The sequence below is a fragment of the Desmodus rotundus genome, chromosome 5 (assembly GCF_022682495.2).
Source record: "Desmodus rotundus isolate HL8 chromosome 5, HLdesRot8A.1, whole genome shotgun sequence".
Lineage (NCBI taxonomy): Eukaryota > Metazoa > Chordata > Mammalia > Chiroptera > Phyllostomidae > Desmodus > Desmodus rotundus.
The window spans coordinates 70324099-70340510 of NC_071391.1; the positions used below are offsets into that span (position 1 = coordinate 70324099).

General features: G+C 37.7%; 1 protein-coding gene across 1 annotated transcript in view; it reads right to left on the reverse strand.

Annotated features, from left to right (window-relative positions):
• CEP57 (centrosomal protein 57) overlaps window positions 1-16412 on the reverse strand; it is a 47456-nt gene that overhangs the window by 29855 nt on the left and 1189 nt on the right. The window contains exon 2 of the mRNA XM_024574598.4: window positions 1664-1820. Within this exon, the coding sequence (XP_024430366.2) occupies window positions 1664-1820 (157 nt within the window). The remainder of the gene's footprint in view (window positions 1-1663; window positions 1821-16412) is intronic.

The following is a 16412-nucleotide window of genomic DNA, read 5'->3' on the forward strand; positions in this document are numbered from 1 at the left end:
CCATACAGTTCAATTTTCTGGCAGTTCTGGTTATTTTTTGTTTTTAAATTTGTTGTTGTTCTTTTGGTCTTGTGAGGCGACAAAGTGTGTCTACCTACGCCTCCATCTTGTGAACACCTGCCTTCTTTCTGAAAGTCAGAAATGTGACCAGCCCCCAATAAAACCTTGGCCACTAAGTGTGATGGGCCTTCTTGGTAGACTGCATTTCACATAAGTTCTCATTATTAGTTGCTAGAGGAATTAACACACACCCTGCAGAGGAATTTTGAGAGCTTGCACCTGATTTTCTGTGGACTTTACCCTGCGCATCTTTTCCCTTTGTATCCTTTTGCTATAATAAATCACAGCCATGAGTATAACTATCTGCTGGTGAGTCCTTCTAGCAAGTTATCAAACCTGGGCCTGGTCTTGGGGACCCCTAACACTCATGGTAACAGTGGTTGGAACCTTCCCAAAGTTCAAGTTTCCAGGTAGTAGCCAAGAACCAACCTTGTAAGCAGACATGTCCAAGGAAAGCAGTTTCAAGTCTGCTGTTAACTCTCCTTCCTATGACAGCTGTGCTGTGTGTTTTTTGATATAAAGGAAACCAAAAGCTTTTATTGTCTTTCAGTGGGTTATAGTAACTTTACTGAACAGGATAATTCAATTTAAAAACAGTATGTTTTTTCTTTTTTCTGTTTTGCATTCAACAGATTTCTTAAACGTATTTATAGAGTGTCTTTATTAGAACTTAAACTCTGTGGGGGATGACTGTGCTTTTCTCACATCAGTTCCTGTGCCCACTGGGTTCCCTACCATTCCCTTCTCTTCTGATAGTAACTTCCTGGAAGTAGTGCAAACCCCACAAGTTAAGGGATTAGGTGCCACATGACTGCTTCCACTTCAGCTGTCAGCTCTACATCCCAGATGTCCCCAAGGTACCTACGCTTCTGCACAACCATCTGCAGATTAAGGAGTTACATAACTCTTCCTTCACATTTAGTCACTTGCCAGAATGACTCTCAGAACTCAGGAAGTCAGCATACTTACGATCACAGCTTTTTAATGAAAGACACGACTCACACACAGGTAAATAGCAGACACCTAGGGCAAGATGTAAAGGGGCTTTCATGACCAATCCGGATGCTCTTGGAACCTCATTGTGCAAGACTTGTTATGGAGGCTTCATTATGTAGGCATCACTGGTTAATCCACTGGCCACTGGTGACTGAACTCAGTCTCCAGTTCATCTTCCCTCTTTTGAGGTCTGGGTGTGGGGCCAAAATTTCTGGCTTATATCACCTGTGTGGTTTTTCCAGCTACCACCCCTCATCCTAAAGTTATCTAAGGGGGCCTGCTATTAGCGTAACAAAGACACTGCTATCCATCAATGCCTGTGTTACAACAGTTCATCTAGTTCTGATCTTTATATCTATGTAACGAAACTTTTTAAAAAGTTCAGAGGAAGACAAAGTACTAGGGAATAAAATAGGAATTATGATGTTTAACAACCAGTCAAGAAACAAATTTAAAAAGGTATTATATTTTGAGGAGCATAAAAACAGGAAAGGGGAAATATATTCTTCTCCTTTAAATTTAAAATAAATGGAAGACACAATTAAGAATTTTTAAGCAGTGAGTAACACAAACACACAAAAACATCTATTTTGCTAGACTCTGTTACCTCTGCTGTTGCTTTCTGGATAGGCTAGTGTCGGCTTATTTGGGGAGCGTCGTAGGTCACTGTTAAGGAAAGGTTTATCAGGTGGATATACTACATATGGAGATGAGGAATGGCGAACCATATTTCCATTAGCCCTTGATGGTTCAGCTAAGATGTTCTGAAAAATAAAAATACAGGAATTACTTTTCAAAATTTTAAACACAAATAGCATGCATACACACACACACACACACACACACGTTTGTACGAATGCTCATGACTGAGAACTGGATTGTTCGTATATTCCACTGATAGAGACAAAAACAAAGAGTGCACTGATCACATAAGACGGAATTCAATCATTACTTTAAAATACTAAAACTCTTAATGTGTTTCACATTTGTGTAAGTACAGCTATATGCCACGTACCATAAAAAGGAGATGATGTTCACACAACTTGAATATAAATGTTGCACAAAAAACTTAAATATGACACAATAAATTTATTTTAAAAATACTTACTGAAAAACATACATTCAAAAAGGGCAGTAAGTATTTTTAAAATAAAATTCACTGTCATATTTAAATTTTTACGGTACTAGAAATTGCTATAAGTTGACCAAATTAATCTCTCCAATACTTCATGAATATTTATTAAATGTCCAAAACTCTTTAATTTACATAAAGAAAATAAGACACAGTTCTTGCCTAAAAAGTTTACATTTAGTCAGGGGGGAAAAGGAGAAACAAAGAAAACATTAAAGCCTGTTAAACACCTAAAAGTAAAAGTTTACTTCCACACATATACCTTCAGTCATGAATGGGATTGCTTCATTTGGGATTATGTTCCACATAATATTTTCAGTGCAAGTGACACTAACTGTGAAGTTTTGTTTGCTATAGGTAAGTTTCTGTTGGTTGAGAGACCTAGAGGGGGGAAAGTAACGGAGAAACTGACAGCTAAGGGGGATGATATGACTGCTAGCTGCTCAAAATTCTCAGACATTCATTTTTCTTATTCAAGGAGCCATAGCAATCTAGGTTTCCAACTCCTACCTTTGAAGAACTATGACTATTGATAAAGCACCAGAGGAATGTTTCCAGAAAAGTACAAAAGAGTATAAATATTTACAATACAAGTAAATAACCTCCTTGTATAAACAAAGGCCATCAAAATAACCACATTGTATCTAAATCTTACAAAAAATCGAAGACTATTTTTGTGTTAAAAACCATGCAACTTTTCAGTGGACTTAAGAAAGCAAATGCAACACACACATTAGGGGCAAAGGGGACAAAGAGCATGGAAGGGGTGGGAGTAACTTTCAAAAGTGGTAAATTAATGCCAGGTCTACAGTGAAAAATGTGTTGTTGACATGCACCAAGGACTGATAGTTAACATTTTTCCAAGTTTTTTGTCAAACTCACATCAGATTTTACGGTGGCTAGAAATCAGGGTGAGTTTTCAATTCTTAAAATAACTGCCAGGACTCAGTGGATTGAGTGCCAGACTGCAAACTAAGGTACTGGTTCGATTCCTGGTCAGGGCACGTGCCTGGGTTGCACGCTGGGTGCCAGAGGCAACTGATAGATGTATCTCTCACACATTCATGTTTCTCTTCATTTCTGTCTCCTTCCCTCCCCCTCTCTCTAAAAATAAATAAAATCTAAAAAACAAACAAACAAAAAAACCCTGTCAAACTGTGCATTTAAGGAAAAAAATACATGTATAAATATATATTTATGTACACATATACACACACACAAAATACTGCAAAGCTCTTGAAAAGTACCATGCGTTATCACATAGCAATTTTAAATATGATTTTTCACAGAATATTTTAGGTCCTCATACAATCTACAGGAATCTTATGTCACAATGGTTAGGAAACATTCCTTATTAATATATTTATGAACCTAAGTTACCCACAAATTTTCTTACAATTTTCAAAACAATTTTTGTTAGAATTACATAACATTGCAGAAATATTAACAGAAGCCAACCTCATTAAATTCACTGCCTGCTAGCTCCTATAAAATAGTTCAAGATTTGCCCAAAAAATTTTGTTACATGTATGTTATCAAAATACTGTTTGGTTGGGTCAGCAGACAAATTTTGCGGTCTTTTTATATAAAAATGCAAGTTATAATGAGGTAAGTTTTTTTCTGAAAAGCAATTCTAAATGTATTGTTTTCTAAGCCAGCCAACTCATTTTGAATGTCAAAGTTTAATAAATGAAAATCATTGTTATTAAGAATGTGTTAGGTCAACATCCACATTCTTGCCGGAGGTCTGAAGCAAAGAACACACAAATACATAAGAAAAATACGTAAATCAACCGAAAGCGAAAGGAAGACAGAAAATAAAATGGCTTTGCAAAAACTATTTACAGTAACTATTTTGAAATAAAATGAAAACGAGATATAAAGCTAATAACTCTTTCTTATATGCACACAAAACACGTCTATTAAAATAGTAAAGGATATGCCACGGTCAGTGTGGCTCAGCTGGCTGGAACATTGTCCCGTAAACCGAAAGGATTGATTCCCAGTCAGGGTACATGCCTAGGTTGCAGGTTTGGTCTCTGGTTGGGGCACATATGAGAGGCAACTGATCCATGTTTCTCTGACATTGATGTTTCTCTCCCTCTCTCTAAAATCAGTAAGCATGACCTCAGGTGAGGATAAAAAAAAAGGTAAAGGATAAAATGTGATATACATATACAGAAATATTATTAGACTTTAAAGGAGGAAAATCCCATCACATGCAACATAATGGATAAACCTTAAGTACATTATGATTAGTGAAGTCAATCGGTCACAAAAAGACAAATATTTTATAATTCCAATTAAACAAGGTCTCTAAGGTAGTTAAATTCATAGAAACAGAAAAGTAGAATCTTGGTTACCAGGGACTGAGGGAACTTGCAAATGGTAGTTGTTTAATGGATATAGAGTTTCAATTTTAAAAGATGAAAAAGTTCTGAAGATTTGTTTCACAATAATGTGAATACACTTAACACTACTAAACTGTACACTTAAAAATGGTTATGATGGTAGAGATTAGGTAAATACCTAAGACTAATAAAAATATATTAAGCATTTTTAATAGTCAGGTCTTTCCAAGTGAGAAAACAATGGAGAAAAAGTTATAAACTTCAGGGACTAGAGTAGTATTTTTTTAAGAGTTGTGAAGTACCATAAAAACAATCTCTGTTTTATACTGTGTAGTATACCCTGTTTAAAAAAAAAAAAAAAAAAGGAAAAGGAGGTTCAAAAAAAGCTGACTTGCCTTACCTCTCCCTATTATCCGCCCCCCAACCTTACCCCCTCAGAATCAGGGGAATCACATTCTATGTGGTTAAATGAACAATTAACTAGTTCGTAAGACAACTCACCAATCCATGTACACCATAGATAGATTGTTCTCACTCTGCCTTTCCTCCCGTGAAACAAGGACTGAGCCTTGTGCCATGAACCTGCCTCCATTACCTATTCAAGTCTTGGTTCCTCTGTAACTCCTCTCCCTCTGGGTGCCATCTAGTTCTCCCTCCCTACCAGATTGTTCACATTGCTATTAAGAACAAGAAAAGAAAAGAGAACAACAAAGAAAAGAAAGGAAAAAGAAAAAGAAAATAAAGGAAAAGAAAAAAGGGAAGAAAAGGGGGAAGAAGTTTCTGAACTTAAACACTCCCCTCTAGTTCCTGTTTCATCCCTCAGCTTTAATAAAAGTCCCTCAAAGTAACAGTAATTGCTGCCACCTCTTATCACGCCCCCCCCTTAACTCTTCCACAATCAGACTTGAGTCTTTGTCAATTCAAAGAAACAGGTCTTAAGCTCACCAATGTTACAGATCACTTCACTTTCTTTAGTGAATGGAACCACAGTCTTTTGGTTTTCCTCCTAATGCAGGCCCCTTCCTCAGAATCTCCTTCTTTCTTTTTCCTCTAATTCTGCAGTTCCCCAATGCTTAGTACTTCCTCCATCTCTTCTGATTTTCACCTACATGGATTCCTTTGATGATCTCACCCTCTCTCAGGGCTTTGAAAAGCCTTTCCTAAAAACTTTCAAGTTGGAAATGGGTTTACAGAGCTCTCCCACTTGAACTCTATATTCAAATCAAACTTCCCCCTCATTCCACTAGGATGTCAATATGGGCACTCCAACTTGTCTATAACCAAATTCCTGAATCTACTCCTGTTAGGTTGGAGTCGCTCAAGAAACCAGACTGACACAGTGAGCCAAGGAGCAGGGTTTATTAGTGGGGAATAAGAGGGGAAGTGGAGCCAACCAAGGGAGGTTGGGATTCACAGGGGAAGGTGGAGAAAGTGGAGTCAACCAAGGGGGATTGGGGAACCAACCAAGGGAGGTTAAGACTCGCTCAGTTGTTCTTAGGGCAGGGTTTTTAAGCACAAAAACCTGCAAAGGGTAACTCACCAACAGATAGTTATATTCATGGCTGTGATTTATTACAGCAAAAGGATACAAAGCAAAATCAGCAAAGGGAAAAGATGCACAGGGTAAAAGATGTTTGGGGTGTCAGAGTCTGACTGGCTAGAGCTGGTTGCTGGGTGCTGTTTCTGCTGACCATTGTTCCTGATACATCTTGTCAGGTTAAAGCTGCATCCTGTTACGCTGGATAGGCCGACCCCAGACTCCAATCTCAGCCAAGCATCTGTCTGTCCTGGGTAGGTTCAGCAGGCAGTTTCCCACCGTACAGTTTCCCACCTGGAGATTTTCCATTCCTCCTAGGCCTCCCTAGTTCTGTCAACTCCCCAAACCTGCTCTTCTTCTAGCATACCACAGTAACTGGCACCACCATTTACCCAGCTGCTCAGGCCAAAGCCCTCGAATGGAGGCATTTTTCATACATTCTACATCCAGTCTCTCAGTAAATTCTGTTGGGTTTCTGTCAGAATATATCAAGAAATTCTCCAACTTCTCACCAATTCCACTACTATTACCCTGGTTGACACCATTGTAACTGGACTAACATTTTAGCCTCCAAAGAACTCTTGTCTACATCCCCTTAGTCTGTTCTCCAAATACTAGTCCTTATGATTCTTTTTAAAAAGTAAGTTAATTCAAGTTATACCCCTAATCAAAACCCTCCAATGACTTTCCGTCATAGAAAAAATCCAAAATTCTCATCATGGCTTATAAGGCCCCACATAATTTAACCCAAGCTATCCCTGACCTCATTCCCTAACTCTCTCTCTCCACACTACTACCACCATTTCCCAGCCATACTAGCTAACTTTTAATTTTTAGAATGCATAGTACGCTCCGTTTTCACTTGCTGAATTCACGATGCCTGGAAAGCCCCCTTCCTCATGCCGTTGAGTAATCTGTGCAAAAGGCTGTGAGGCTTTCTCTGACCACCCTGCCTAAATTAGTGTGTTTCTGTCACTCAGTCTCCTTACTCTGTTAAACAAAATACTTATCCCTACCTGATATTTATTATCTGTATGTCCTATGGAAAAATCAAAAATATATTTGGTTTCTGTCCCTGGTTCCTGACAGATTTAAAATCTTGGAAATTTCTTAAGTGATAGCAGTGTCTTTGTTACGCTAATAGCAGGCCCCCTTAGATAACTTTAGGATGAGGGGTGGTGGCTGGAAAAACCACACAGGTGATATAAGCCAGAAATTTTGGCCCCACACCCAGACCTCAGAAGAGGGAAGATGAACTGGAGACTGAGTTCAGTCACCAGTGGCCAGTGGATTAACCAGTGATGCCTACATAATGAAGCCTCCATAACAAGTCTTGCACAATGAGGTTCCAAGAGCATCCGGATTGGTCATGAAAGCCCCTTTACATCTTGCCCTAGGTGTCTGCTATTTACCTGTGTGTGAGTCGTGTCTTTCATTAAAAAGCTGTGATCGTAAGTATGCTGACTTCCTGAGTTCTGAGAGTCATTCTGGCAAGTGACTAAATGTGAAGGAAGAGTTATGTAACTCCTTAATCTGCAGATGGTTGTGCAGAAGCGTAGGTACCTTGGGGACATCTGGGATGTAGAGCTGACAGCTGAAGTGGAAGCAGTCATGTGGCACCTAATCCCTTAACTTGTGGGGTTTGCACTACTTCCAGGAAGTTACTATCAGAAGAGAAGGGAATGGTAGGGAACCCAGTGGGCACAGGAACTGATGTGAGAAAAGCACAGTCATCCCCCACAGAGTTTAAGTTCTAATAAAGACACTCTATAAATACGTTTAAGAAATCTGTTGAATGCAAAACAGAAAAAAGAAAAAACATACTGTTTTTAAATTGAATTATCCTGTTCAGTAAAGTTACTATAACCCACTGAAAGACAATAAAAGCTTTTGGTTTCCTTTATATCAAAAAACACACAGCACAGCTGTCATAGGAAGGAGAGTTAACAGCAGACTTGAAACTGCTTTCCTTGGACATGTCTGCTTACAAGGTTGGTTCTTGGCTACTACCTGGAAACTTGAACTTTGGGAAGGTTCCAACCACTGTTACCATGAGTGTTAGGGGTCCCCAAGACCAGGCCCAGGTTTGATAACTTGCTAGAAGGACTCACCAGCAGATAGTTATACTCATGGCTGTGATTTATTATAGCAAAAGGATACAAAGGGAAAAGATGCGCAGGGTAAAGTCCACAGAAAATCAGGTGCAAGCTCTCAAAATTCCTCTGCAGGGTGTGTGTTAATTCCTCTAGCAACTAATAATGAGAACTTATGTGAAATGCAGTCTACCAAGAAGGCCCATCACACTTAGTGGCCAAGGTTTTATTGGGGGCTGGTCACATTTCTGACTTTCAGAAAGAAGGCAGGTGTTCACAAGATGGAGGCGTAGGTAGACACACTTTGTCGCCTCACAAGACCAAAAGAACAACAACAAATTTAAAAACAAAAAATAACCAGAACTGCCAGAAAATTGAACTGTATGGAAGTCTGACAACCAAGGAGTTAAAGAAGCAGCATTCATCCAGACCAGTAGGAGGGGTGGAGACGGGTAGCCAGGGTGGAGAGGACTCAAGGCAAGGATGTAGCTGGCAGAGTGGGCAGTCCCACATTTGTGTTCAGATAAACCGGGAGGAACAACTGGGGAGCCAGACAGGCTGTACAACCCAGGGTTCCATCCAGCAGAGGGAAATAAAACCTCAAATCCTCTGAATGAAAAAACCTGTGGGGGTTACAGTGGTGGGAGAACACCCAGTCTCACAGGCAAGTTCATTGGAGAGACCCACAGGGTCCTCTGACGTACACAAACCCACTCACACAGGAATCAGGTCCAGAAGGGCCCAATTTGCTTGTGGGTAGAGGGAGAAGTGACTGAGAGCCCACTGAGAGCTGAGCAAATGCCATTATTCCCTATGGACCCCTCCTCCATATACAGCTCCACAACTCAGACTTGGGTTGTCCCACCCTGGCAAATACCTAAGGCTCCACCCCTTACTATGTAACAGACTTCCCAAGAACAAAAAAAAAAAAAAAAAAAAAAAAAAAAAAAAAAAAAGGCCCAAATGAAAGAACAGATCAAAGCTCCAGAAAAAATCCAACTAAGTGATGAAGAGATAGCTAAGCTATCAGATGCAGAGTTCAAAACACTGGTAATCAGGATGCTCACCAATATGGTTGAGTATAGTCACAAAATAGAGGAGTAAGTGAAGGCTATGAAAAGTGAAATAAGGGGAAATGTACAGGGAACCAACAGTGATGGTAATGAAACCGGGACTCAAATCAACAGTTTGGAGCAGAAGGAAGAAATAATCATTCAACCAGTACAGAATGAAGAATCAAAAATTCAAAAAAGTGAGGAGAGGCTTAGGAACGTCCTGGAAAACTTTAAACATTCCTGCATGAAGGAGAACTTCCCCATTCTGACAAAGGAAATAGACTTTCAGGAAGTCCAGGAAGCTCAGAGAGTCCCCAAAAACTTGGACCCAAGGAAGCACACACCAAGGCACATCATAATGTCATTACTCAAGATTAAAGAGAGTATCTTCAAAGCAGCAAGAGAAAGGAGAGAGTTACCTACAAAGGAGTTCCCATAAGACTATCAGCTGATTTCTCAAAAGGAACCTTACAGGCAAGAAGGGGCTGGAAAGAAGTATTCGAAGTCATGAAAGGCAAGGACCTACATCCAAGGTTACTCTATTCAGTAAAGTTATCATTTAAAATGGAAGGGCAGATAAAGTGCTTTCCAGACAAGGTCAAATTCAAGGACTCCATCACCACCAAGCCCTTACTATATGAAATGTTAAAGGGACTTATCTGAGAAAAAGAAGATCAAAAATATGAACAGGAAAATGACAACAAACTCACAACTATCAGCAACCAAACCTAAAACAAAAACAAAAACAAAAACAAACTAAGAAAGCAACTAGAAGAGGAACAGATTCACAGAAATAGAGATCACATGGAGGGTTAAGGGTAGGGAGGGGGGAGATTGGGGAAAGGTACAGGGAATAAGAAGCATAAATGGTTAAGTACAAAATAGAGGGAGATTAAGAATAGTATGGGAAATGGAGAAGCCAAAGAACTTACAAGTACAACTCATGGACATGAACTAAGGTGGTGATTGATTGTGGGACAGGGCATACAGGGTGGAGGGGATAAAGGGGAGAAAAAAATGAGACAACTGTAATAGCATAATCAATAAAACATTAAAATTACAAAAAAAAGGAAGCAGGTGTTTGGCATAAACCACATTGTACAAACACTTGAGGCACAGTGAGCCACTCTTATCATTTAGGCCAGTGGTATTCAACCTTTTTCATCTCATGGTCCACATAAACTGCTTACTAAAATTCTGTGACTCCAAAAATTTTTTTTGCTAACCTGACAAAAAAGGTATAATTTGATTCATTCACAACAGACGGCTATTGTTGTGCTAGCCTTTGATATTTGTTCATTTGACAATCTAAGGGAAAAGAGGTCAGAGTTCCTGACTAAATAGTTAGATATTGCATGTTTAAAAATTCCTATGGCACACTGGATGAAAATTGCTACTCTAAACTGAAGTTTTATATTAGTGTAGGAAATTATTTACTATGAAATTATTAAATTCATAGGTGCCAACTAAGAGCCAACCTTGTAAACAGACCTTTCTAAAAATAGCATTCATCTAGGATGACAGATTTCAAGTGAATTATTCTTCCTGCCTTCAATGGCGTATACCATCCAATCATGGGCACCTGAAAGCTATGGGAGGGCAAAAGATCCTTCAAGCAGAATGTTTATGTTCACTCCCCCCACATACACACTAAAAATAACAACCCATAAACCACAAATTTGCATTGCAGTTAACAATTTACACTTCCATGATCTGAGTTGATACTCACAACAATCCTGACATTTAAGAAAGCATCTCCACTTTATAGTTCAGGAAGATATACTTAAATTTATTCTCAGAACACTGAACCTGGCATTTTAGATTTGTTGGCACATTGTTTTGTTTTTTGTTTTTTTAAAGCACATTCACGTTTCCCTGTAATTATCACAAGAACCCTGTGAAGTAAGCACAGCAAATATTATTGTTCCCATTTTGTAGGTGAAAACAACAGGCTAAGAAAAGCCATATGCTTCAGGTCTCATAGCTATTAAGTAGCCTAAGTTCAACCCCTACCTAATCTACACTACTTCCATGACCGCAAGCACTCAATAAATATTTTCCTAACTACAATGATATGATTCTAGGATAAACTTTCAGGATTAAAGGCAAAATGTTTAACTTAACAACTTTCTTTCTGGTAGTTTTAGTTGTTAGGGCAAACTATACTTAAGAATACTTATGATTCAAATATTTACTTAACAAATATGTTAAGTGTAAAGTATGATTAAAAATGTGTACTCGCCTTCTTTTCAAAGAATGTGTGACATGGCACATAAAAGTTTAAATACAATTTAGTAAACCACACTCAACTCTATAGAAGAGACAAAACAGTATGATCAAGGTGGGGTCATTCCAGGTAAGACTGCGTGAACATGGTAACATCTTTTAATGCAATCCACCTCATTAAAGTGAAAATACATATGATTATCAATAAATGCAAAAAAGCATTCAATAAAATTCAAGAACTATTATTAAAGAACTACTTTCTTATGATAAGAAATATCACCTCCAAAAAGGCAATATATTTAATGGTGCAGAATTTAAAACATTCTTTTTCAGTTCAGAAACAAGACAATTCTAGTCAACGATGTGCTGCATTTCCTGGCCCGCACATTAAGATAATGGAAAAAAATTAGAAAATGCAACTTCTGAAAACTAGAAATAAATTTAATAAATGTAGTCCAAGACCTGAAATTTTAAAATTTTACTGAAAAATGTTTCAAAAAACTGGATTGACATAACATGTTCATATAGAAGGCTCAATATCCTAAAGACATCAGTTGTTTCTAAATTGAACTTGAAATTTCTATCAAAAATTCCAATAGCAGACTCTAGAATTTCTATCGTAGAACAGCAAAGGACCAAGTATAGTTAACATTTATGTTGAGGATGAAGGAAGACAGTTACTCTCTCAGACAAATAAAAAGGAGAATCATTAAGACAGTGACTACAGAGGAGAGAAAAATACAATGAGAGAAAGAGCCTGTAACATACCCATCACATTTGGAAATTGATATACTGATAGCTAAAACTGCATATTGGGGAAAGGATGAGTTTTCAACCAGTAATGCTAGAACAATTGTGGATCTTAAATGAAAACATTAAACTGGATCCCTAACTCACAGCACACAAATTTCAAGCAAATCAAGGACTTAAAAGGCCCCTACTTTAAAATTTGTACACAAAAATATAGAAGAATACCACTAAGCTGTGAAGAATACCACTTGGCTGTAAAGAAGAATTTAACCAAAAAAAAAAAATCACAAAAAGATTAAAAAATTTTAATTAAAATTAATAACTCATATTAAACAAAGGGTATTATAAAAAGACAAACCAAAGAGTATATTTCAAAACTCTTAACAGATAAGGCTTAACATCCAGGATACATATAGAAATGACTACAAATAAATAAGAAAAGACAAACCGATTTAAAATTGGCAAAGACGAACAGGCATTGCACAGAAGGAAACGCACAAAAAAGACGAGCAAAGTTATGGGGAAAAAGATGCATCTTCACCAATGATCAGGGAAGCACAGATGAGAAGAACAGGATACCACATTTCATAATCACTTTCTTAGGAAAAATGTTTAAATTGGGACAATACTACCTGTTAAAGAGGGTATGGATTTAAGGGTGCTGACTGTTGGTAGGAATGTACATTGATTGTTTTGGAAAACAATTCAGCACTACCAAATAAAACCAAGTTGCACATACTCTACAACCCAGCAATTTCACTCAAAGGTATATTTGCTGAATTTACTATTTTTTTCTCACCCTCCTCTTTTTTTAAAAAAAATGATGTGCCCTGAGTCACTAAACATATTCCATAACCCACTACTGAGTGAAAAGTAACAGCCCACCTACAGTTTGGGGAAAAAAAAATAACTGTTGTAGACCTGTTCCTTTCAAACTTTTTTGTCTTGGGATTCATCTACACTCCTAAAAATTTCTGAAGACCCCACAGAGCTTTTGCTTATGTGGGTTATATCTATTGACACTTATCATATTAAAAATTAAACTGAGAATGTTTTAAGATATTTACTAATTAAAAAAATAAGTCCATAATGTTATCAAATGTAATTTTTGAGTAAAAAATAACTATATCATCTTAAAATAGTAGTAGTACTGTTTTACATTTTTGCAAATCTCTTTCATTCTTGGCTTAAAAGAAGGGCACTGGACTCTTACATTTGCTTCTGCATTCACTATTGGGTGTGTATCCATTGATGTATGTCAAGAAAATCTGGTCTCTCACCAAGTGGTTGGGTAAGGAAGAACATGGTAGACCCCGAGAAAATTTCAGGGACCCCATCAACCCAAAAGGTCTTCAGAGCACTCTTTGAGAACTGCTGCTCTAGAGAAATTTTTGCACACGTGGAACATACAGGGATGACCACAACAGAATTGTTTACAATAGCTAGCAAACGAATTAATGAACAACACACCCTAAAAACCAAAGCCCATCAAGATACTGTACTACCCAGCATGAACGAAAGAGGGGGTAGGTAATAAATCTGAAGAGCTACTAGGGGACACATGGCGAGCCTGGCAAGCTTACTGACCAAGAACAATCACATAAAATGGTCTGATCATAAATTCCTCACTGCACAGGACATATTAGCAGGTAGTTCATCCCAAATCTTCAGCTTCCTAAGTAAAGATTAATCATTACCTTAAGTGAGCTCTGCCCATTGTTCTTACACATCTAGGATGACAACCTTTAGGGCACAACAGCAAGCACCAGAGCACAAGACCACAGAACCCCTCATTATCTTGTTCCCTGCCATACCATCTCTATATACTGTACACATTAATTATTAATTATCCTGTATCCACCAATGTAAAAATGTTTCTCTAGTTTGCTTTTTATCCAATCCTGGAGATTTCCCCTGCTTTGCCTTCTCCCACCTCCTTAATCTACCACCAATGGATTTCATATAATCCTTCCTACGGCTTCTCCTTTGATTGTAAGGTATGGGATAGGCTGAACTGCCATTCTCACAATCCAGTGAGATTTTGCTTCCAGAAATGCCCTCAAAATTTTGGCTCAAACAAACCCATATAAAAAATAACTTTTCTATAGGTTGAGATTTCTTTTGTCGAAAACAGAAATATAAAATTAACGTTAACTTAATCTTTCTGTGCCTCATTTTGCTCATTTGGAAATGAAACTACTAACGCCAATTTCATAAGATTACTGAAGATTAAATGAGCTATGAAAAGTATTTAAAACACGACAGCCACATAGTACTAATAACTATTATGTATTTTTATAGTCTCATAATGTATGGTGGTGCGTATGAAAGAATAGCAAGATTCAAAAAGGGGCATGAAAGTATTCATTTTATTCTCAAAAACAAATCTTTTATATTTTTAATGTTATAAATCTGACATACTCACAAAACATTTTAAAGAGAAAAAATATGGAACAGGTTGGTTAAAGGGCTGGCTAAAAAGCCAGAGAAGCCAATTAGATTAGCTTATAAATTAAAGTGTCCTAAGTGCTGACCATGGTTACTAGGAAAATAAAAAAGGACCAACAAGACTATGTTGCCTGGACTTCTATTTAATATTATGTCCAATTATTGTTGTTTTTCTGCTGCTCTCAACTAGTAAATTGATACAGAGTGATCACTCAATAAATGTTACTGTTACTTGCTGTCATTCTTGCAGTGAAGGACTACCTAAAAGAATAATTCAAATGTATCACCTACTTCCAAATGTTCACCTGTGACACTTATATGGTAGCTGCTTCCTAAAGACTGTGTTATTTGTGAATCTGTTAAAAATACTTGACTGGTTTAACAAAAAAAAAACAAGAAACATTGATGCTGTGGTTATCAATGTTAAGTATGAATTGTTAATGCTCCTGAAATCTGAGTAGGAGTAGCCTTCTAAGTTCACGTAGTTTTAGATGGTCTTTTTGTATTGTCATATTTTATGGTCATGTGTTTGTTAAGCTAAAATGCTTTATAAATTCTGTAGTAAATGCCAGCCTTTTTTCTAACATGATAGTTTAAGTAGGGCCATTTCTTCTGATAAACTAAATTTGGTCTTTTTTGTTTTTAGACATAGTGACTTCTAAATTAGACATTCTGATATAGCAGGTCAAGGTCATTAAGAAAGTTGGTTAAGCTTTGATTTGAAAAGGGTCCTAGATACTCTTAGTGTATTCTTGCCATTTACTTAAGGCTGAGCTTAGCATATAAAATCTGTATGATTTCCTATTAAACACTCTGAGATTTCGGACAAGGCTACCTTAAAGACTTAGGGTTGACCACATCCCAATACCACCGCTCAGCTGGATGCCCCTGGCAGAGTGCAGTTCATCGCTTAAAGGCATACCTCATTTTACTGTGCTTTGCTTTACTGCACCTCAGACATGTGTATTTGTTTTGTTTTGTTTTTTTACAAACTGAAAGACCCTCCTTCAGCAAAAAGATTGTTTTATTGCAGTGGTCTGGAACCAAACCCACAGTATCCCTGAGGTATGGCTGTATAAAAATATTTTTTACCCAGCCTCCCAGTGCTGTTTTGAGAGCAGTGAAAGCCCTCTTGACCCAATTATGTTTAATTAACCACAATTCTTATACAATCGCATCCATCTACTTACTTTAATAGTCTAATGGTTCCTCTTTTACATTCCCTTTTACTGATCTAATTCCTCATTGAATTCCAACTGCTTCAGTCATTTATTTCTCCGAAATCTCCACTGACCTCTCTGCAAACTTGTTACTCCCATTCTGCTGAAACCCTGAAGGTTATTTCTGGCCTCATGAACACAGATCCTAACAACAGTCACCAAAAACTGAAACTGAGGAAAAATCTATGTTTATCAAGTTGACCGCTCTTTTTAACATTCCCTAAACACTTTCCATTAGCCTCTCTAACTTTACACTGATATTCTCCTGTCTTCTTCCTTCACTACCACCCTTTTTTCATGTTTTTTACCTTCTTGAATAACTTATCTAAATACAACTCTACCCCATTCCCTCTGCTCACCCTAAATTGTTTCAAGTTTACTGAAAGCATCTACCGTCCTGGCACACACCCCAAATGCCTGTGGTGCCTTTTTGTTCCTTCCATTCCTGATCTTGTGACGAGCATTTAGAATTCCTTCATCATCTAGCCTTCTCCACCCTCCGTTCTAGGAACACTGTCTGTAGCCTACCTAAGCACTGCGAGTC